This window comes from Halyomorpha halys, unplaced genomic scaffold, assembly GCF_000696795.3.
Source record: "Halyomorpha halys isolate HHAL.00 unplaced genomic scaffold, Hhal_1.1 Scaffold89.1, whole genome shotgun sequence".
In the NCBI taxonomy this organism is placed as follows: domain Eukaryota; kingdom Metazoa; phylum Arthropoda; class Insecta; order Hemiptera; family Pentatomidae; genus Halyomorpha; species Halyomorpha halys.
Window position 1 is genome coordinate 793844 of NW_027111267.1, and position 7536 is coordinate 801379.

The following is a 7536-nucleotide window of genomic DNA, read 5'->3' on the forward strand; positions in this document are numbered from 1 at the left end:
TTTCTAACCTGGCTTCTCCTTCATTACCTAATGATCCTCCTAGGCGTCTGAAAACAAGATGGCCTCGGGATCATCTCCTCTAGAAATGTTATTGGAGTTCTATCAATGGATAGATTCTCCACGTGTATTGAAATTGTAAATACAGTGAAGTCTCACTTATACGAAACTCACTTAAAATCGAAATATTCAGTTATACGAAGGAAAGTTTGGACCCGCTTTATGTATATATTAGTAAATTTTATTCAGTTCTTCGAATTTTTTTTTCTTCCGTGGCTTGCCAAAGGACGAAAAATTCCGTGAAAAACATCCGGTCCCAATGACTCTTTATGTTTACATTCTACTCCCTACTTTCGATTCAAAATAAAAATTGTCAGTCTCTCGTTAACGCCTGAAGTAAATGTGCATGAAAAACCGAAAACCTAAAAAAAAATTTTACCATTATGAGCAAAAAAAAATCTCTTTCTATGCTGTTCAGCCTACTACTATCGAAAAGTGCTCCCGTAAAGCAGGATCGCTCTAGAAGATTTGGGACAGGAAGAAACCACCGAAGAAGTAGAAGTTTTCAAAAACCCTCCGGAGTGGTCGAATGTTCTTCCGACATTACATTCGAAAATTTCGTAGAGTACAACAACTTGGCCCTCATAGCGACGTAGCCATAATCGTAGAAATTGCCCCAACCCCAACTGAAGGAAGCTCGGACGATTCTGATTCGGACGACGAAGATCATTTGCCTCTTCCATCTTTTGCAGAAGCTCTTGAAGCATTTTAAGTTGCAAAACGTTTTATATATGCGAAAGAAATTAGCGAGAAGGAATCTAACACCTTAACAGAATGCGAAAGAATGATATATTCAGCCAAAAGCAACATGAAACAAACAAACATAACGCAATTGTTTTTGTCAAAAATTAAAAAATTCGGATTATAGATAAATTAAATTTTTATACAATTAATAATAGTTTTTCTTTCAACTGCATTCAACATACGTTTAAGTACCTACTAAGTACGAGAAAAAAATTCTCAAAAATATACATCCATAATACATATGTATTGCGTATTCACTTACACGAAATATTCACTTATACGAAGAATTTTTGGTACCCTCTCATATTCGTATAACTGAGACTTCACTGTATTAGCTATTCCATCTGGGACTGAAGAATCCAGATCTCGAAAAAGATCTAAGATCTTCTTTCCTCGGCTCATGATTTAAGATATGAAACCCAGAAGTTGTCCAGGTGAGGAAATACTCAGAAATAATAATAGATTTTTATCTGTATATAATGTTATTTTATTTCAAATTTTTAATTATTTATACTTTAATTTTATTCTATGTTTGTAAGAAGGAAGAAATATGAAAGATTTATTTGGTTAAGAGAGGAAATATAATTAGATATATAGGTAAATAATGGGGAAAAATTAAGAATATTAAGGGGAAAAGGAGAGAAAAATGCTTTATTCATGCATGCTGCGCAAATACATTGAGTTCTTACATTACACAGCATACTAATAAATCCGTGATCAGACATATATAAATTACTTAAATTACTAATTGCCTTTGTCTCATATAACTTTTTCTACAAAATTTTTTCTTAGATTTAAAACCTTTTTTACACAACACTTTTCTTCCTTCCTTCACTTATCATTTACAACTTAAAAACAGAGAATTTGAATAAAGTTGTATAAAGTAAAATTTGAGAAAAATAAATAATTTGGTGGAAAATTTAACAAATACAAAAATTCCAAATAATATTATAAATGTTCTAAGTCTAGAGGATAGCGTTAACATATTTCCAAAAGACATAAGAAAGGACGTAATCATATTGATAACATATGTAGAAATAATTCTTAGAAACATGGAGACATGTGAAAATCACAAAAATAGTCTTAGGAACAATATAATCAGAAAAATAGGTAACTATATTGATAAAAATAGGAGGAATAATAACAATAATAAAAAAAATAAACTATTAGAATTATGGAAAAATTATATAAAATCTCTTTTGCAATTTAAAAATAAAAATCCAGACCTGTGAATCTATAAAACAAAAAGGGTGGCTATAATGAAAAAAGAAGATTATAAATTAAAAAAAAAAACTCTGTTTTTAAGTTGTAAATGATAAGTGAAGGAAGGAAGAAAAGTGTTGTTTAAAAGAAGGTTTTAAATCTAAGAAAAAAATTTGTAAAAAAGTTATATGGGAAAAAAGCATGAAGCCTGCAATTTTAAGATTTTGAAAAAGAAATGACATCTATATTGAAGGTGGTATCCTTGAGAATGGCCTGAGGGCCGAAACGTTGGAAAAATTTTAAATAATAAAGAGTTGAGAGAAAAAAAAAGGATCAAAAATGTTTTTAAATTAAGAATAAACTACTCTCAAACAAGCATATATAAAATAATTAATCTAACTTTTATAATAATTTATCACAAATATATATGAAAAACATAATGGAATCTATAAAGTTCAAAATGCGAGATAAATCTAAATCTTTCAATATTTTTTGGGCGATTTAAAGCATAAGAAAGTCTAAATTTGGAATTGTGTCACTGACGTACAAAGAAGTAAAAGGCTTCTGATTTTTTTTTTTTTTTATTAACTTAATTATAATATGAAAAATAAATATGAAGTGTACTTATACATTTATATTATTATTAATAAAACTAATAATAAAATGAAAGTATGAAGAAATACAAAATACAAAGTAAATTAAATGTAATATAGCTTACCATTCTCTCAGCTGGTGGCAAATCACTGAAACAGAAAAACAAAACAAAAGGTCATTTAAATTGTAAATTGAGATTTATAAATATTAAATTGTTACATCACTGAGTTTTTATTTGTTTTCCGATCGTTATTGAGAAATAATTATGCATCATCAAAGCGTTTTCTAAATTTTAATTTAAATTGCTAATTTTACATATTTACCTATTGAAAAATAAGACCGATATTTTGGTCATCATTTCCTCTAATATATATATATATATTTATTAAGAGTTTCCTTGTCATTTCTTATATTTTTTCATAAATCTAATTATTCAGGCGAAACAACTAAAAACCTACATTTTGTGAATTTATTTTGTCAAATATCATAAAAACTACAATTCATACGAAGACAAATGTTATAAATAACTTTATAGTAAATTTAACAGGTTTCAATTCGAGTCCTGGCAGATATGCGTACGTCTTATGGTTCTTGAGATATATTTTTGATTCTAGAAATCAACATTTTGTCCAATATCATGAAAACTATTACTCCTACGAAGATAAACGTCATAAACTACTTCAGCGTACATTAGGGGTATTCATGATGTTGAGTTAAATGTTAAATGTTTTACCATGTTAAATGTTATAACTATAGGATTGTGAGCAGCCCTATTTGAAGTCATCTTAAACGTTAAATGCATGAGAGCCCCTAGCGAATTTTCTCAGCAACTTGTTGTATAAGCCTTTATGTTTATAACCTTCCTTCAAGACCCTTATGTTATTGTTTACTTCAGTTTTGATTTAAGTAATTAATTACAACATGCCTAGAGTGAGTGAAAAGTGGAATTTGTGAGAAAGTTTAGCTTATGAAATGTAATGAAAAAATAACTTTATTCTGGGACATATGTCCCCTAAGAATAATTACGTGGTTCATATAGTGAGATTTTTATCTGGCGAGCGTTTACAAATTTTCAGATAGTAGAATGAAATTACATTGTTTTTTTTACTGTTTTTTTTCTCAAATGTATCATTAAAATTATCCATTCTGGTTTAATAACAGGGATATGAATACCACGAACACACGAAAGAACTGAGCTGTCACAACAACAAAAATGGCGGCGATCTCAACTGGTCTATTGTGTGACGTCATTCTCCATTTAACAGACCAAGTAACAGACTCTCAGCCATGTTAAATGTTATTTCGTTTTACCACGGTAAAAGAAGGCAATTTTTTTCGATTTAACATGAGTTTTTCCATTTAACACGCTTTAACATGTTAAACCAAAGATCATGAATACCCCTAATATCAGTGTTAATAGACATCTTTACGTCGAATGGTATTTGAGATATACAATTTTAAAAATAAATGTACTATCCTTTGATTTTTCAATGCATTTTTAATGAAATGTTGCTTTTTAAAAGGCTCTAACTCGGGAACAATTGAACGTAAATAGCTCAATTACGAATCATATTTTAGCAAATTTAGTCTACTTTGAATGTTGTTCTATTAGGTTTTATAGTTTTATTGGTAATTTTAAAGACATGGAGCTCTGGTTGAATTATTACTTTTTTTTTTAACGTTTAGAAATAGCCACAATTTTTTATTCCCCTACCTATACTTGGCAGACTTATCAACTTTAACTAGTAATTATACATAGTTTTCATTAAAGTATTCACAAATTGGTGTGAAATAACTGTACCAAAAAGGCACTTGTGCTTTATCTAAACGTTTGTGTTCATTTAACATTATTTTAAAACTGCTAACTATAATACTTGACAAATACTTGTGAGCTTCGAGCTTTAATGAATGGGAGAATTTCAACAACCTTCGGATTTTCAACCTCGAGTTTAATATTGTAATATTTTTTTTTATATCCAAGGATTGTATATTTTCAAAATTCTATCGATTCGATATAATACATTGTTTCAAAGCTTCTAATTAACTTCAATGGTTTACTAAATAATTCAAAAACACTATCCAAATTATAGTCTCAAAAACATTTATTTCATTTACACGTCCAACGTTTCAGCCAATTCGGCCATCTTCAGGGACAATCTTAATTTACTATGAGACATATCATTTAACCATTTAAAAAAAACTCCATACAGGCTATTCTGCCCAGGTCAAAACATTTATATCTAATATGTCAATAATACATTAAATTTCACAGTCAAATTATTTCTCTTTTACCACTATTTATACCTTATAAATATTTATACCTTATAAATAGTGGTAAAAGAGAAATAATTTGACTGTGAAATTTAATGTATTTTTGACATATTAGATATAAATGTTTTGACCTGGGCAGAATAGCCTGTATGTAGTTTTTTTAAAATGGTTAAATGATATGTCTCATAGTAAATTAAGATTGTCCCTGAAGATGGCCGAATTGGCCGAAACGTTGGACGTGTAAATGAAATAAATGTTTTTGAGACTATAATTTGGATAGTGTTTTTGAATTATTTAGTAAAAAATTGCCAGTCTCAAGAAAGAATTTTAAGATTATAATTAATTCAATGGTTTATTTTTGCTTTAACATATCACTATCACTAATCTAATATATGTAGGTAATTCATTTAACAAGTTTCTGATAACAATTCAAGAACAAAAATGAAATGTATGAATGGTGTATAAATGGTTATGAATGGTTTATGAATGGTTATGCAATACCATTTTTATCATCCACTACCTACTTTGCTGATATTTCTTTTTATTTCTCCTCTCTTTATTGTTTTCATTTTTATTAAGTTCACTTTTATTTTTTTCATCCCGGCTTTTGTACGGTTATCTGCGGAGTTACACGACGTTGCAATAACCTACGCCTTAACTCTCTTAGCTACAGACGGCCCTCCTGTTTTAAAATTTAAATTATAAAAATCTGAGCCAAAATAACATTTTTGCTATAGGAAAAAATGTTGGAAAAATTACGATATACATTTTTACGCCTGGAAATATTTTCAAAATAAAAAAAATAAATAAATAAACTCATTCCATTGAATTCAGCACACTTCATAACATAGGAATTCATAAGAGTTACCTAGTTTTCTTTTTTTTTTTAATAATTTATTTATGGTTATTTACGACTGTATATATTTGTATACAGTATTATTTTATTATTACAGTTATTAGATTTTTTGTGAGACTAGATTTCTGGACTCAGGGGACCTCAAAACATTTATTTCGTTCGAAAACTGAAATTCGAAATTTTACACGATCACAATATTTCAAAATTTGATGTTGGTTATGACAATCTCGGCGAGGAATCAAATAAATTGTTCTTTTTTTTCCTTTTTTTATTTTTTTTTTAATAATTTATTTATTGATATTTACAACTGTATAAAAATATATACAACAAGTAAATTTGCTGTAGGTGACATACTAACATGATACAAATATGTGGAGAATCTATCCACTCATAGAACTCCAATAACATTTCTAGAGGAGAAGATCTCGAAGCCATCTTCTTTTTAGACGTCTAGGAGGGTTATTAGGTAATGAAGGAGAAGCCAGGTTAGAAACAAGTGGATTTGGGTGGTTGGGAAGTTTATTATGGAAGGAACGGTATCTGGTTCTGGCCAAATCGGCAACATATGGAACATAAAGAGGTTTTTGCACAAAAACGGCAGTTTCCCAAAACTATGCGGTGGTCAGCAAAGAGGAAAATATATACCGGTGGCCTTTAGGACTCGCCGAACATGAGGGAGAGAACGATGCTCCAATATAGCAGGAATTTTATTTAATATTGTAGCAATACAGTGGGAGATTAGAAGAGATTAAAAATCCGGCAGTGCCAGTCCGATGCTCAGAAGCTCAAGTGGTTTTAGGAGCCTGAGAAGTGCGAAACCGTTTCGAATCCGGCCTGGTGGTGGATTATTTCATTTGGTAACGGTTCCACGTAATGAAAAACTTCACTGCCCACCATGCTTAGAATAGGTTGGTCACCATTAGATAGCCCTACCCTCCCCCCGTATGTCAAAAATAACCAGGAAGCGGGCCGATGCGATTGAATGAGCTCGTGTTATCTCATGCTCTCCTATTACAATATACCCTTTTCAGGCGGAATTGATGTAAGAAATGGCTTTTCTATTCAAATTGTTATTATTATGGAACTAGTGCCTTCAGCTATGACCATTATTAATATAATTTTTGTTCATTATTTCATTTACTTCTGTAAGCCAATACTGACACACCTCAAAATATGCGTAATTCAATATAGTTTGATAGCCAATTGCTGTTGAAATAGGTAAGTGGACGTAATGAACTGCATAAGTGAACTAAGCAACATAGTAAGTGAACCTGTTTCAAGAGCCTGTCCTGTGAATGGAGTAAGCGTTTGGAATTTGAATCCGGCAAGTGACCTTGCCTTACACACCTTTGCCTAGAACCAAAGTTCGCGGTCAGTGCAATGGATCTTCTTGTCTAAATATTTTAAATTTTAAATTTGAATTTCTATTCAAAGGTTCCAAGAGATCTGGTAGCTGTGGAAACCCATGGATTTGAAATAATATTTGTACATTTTCAAAATTCCTGGAAAACTCAGAATACAAACGTGTACCGCTCCGCTCCTTCCAGCACCTAACTTCTCCCTCACCATATCCTAATAATAATATTAATTTCTTGATGAATCTTACAAATTAATATTTCTGTTACAGTTGTGTGCTATGCGAACCGTAGCCAATACTAAAATATTAATGAATAGAATGTAGGTTTGTGAAATAATTTTTTTTAAAAATAATTTATAGGATTTATTTATTGATAGATATTACAATCTGCCACACAGTTGTGGGCAATAGGTAATAGTGATGGATGAATCTCATACATACTAAAATAAAAAAA

At 30.2% G+C, this 7536-nt stretch overlaps 1 protein-coding gene across 1 annotated transcript in view; it reads right to left on the reverse strand.

Moving 5' to 3' along the window:
- LOC106677165 (uncharacterized) overlaps positions 1–7536 on the reverse strand; it is a gene marked incomplete at its 5' end in the record, with an annotated part of 298497 nt that overhangs the window by 45466 nt on the left and 245495 nt on the right. The window contains 1 exon segment of the mRNA XM_067049284.1: positions 2723–2747. Within this exon segment, the coding sequence (XP_066905385.1) occupies positions 2723–2747 (25 nt within the window).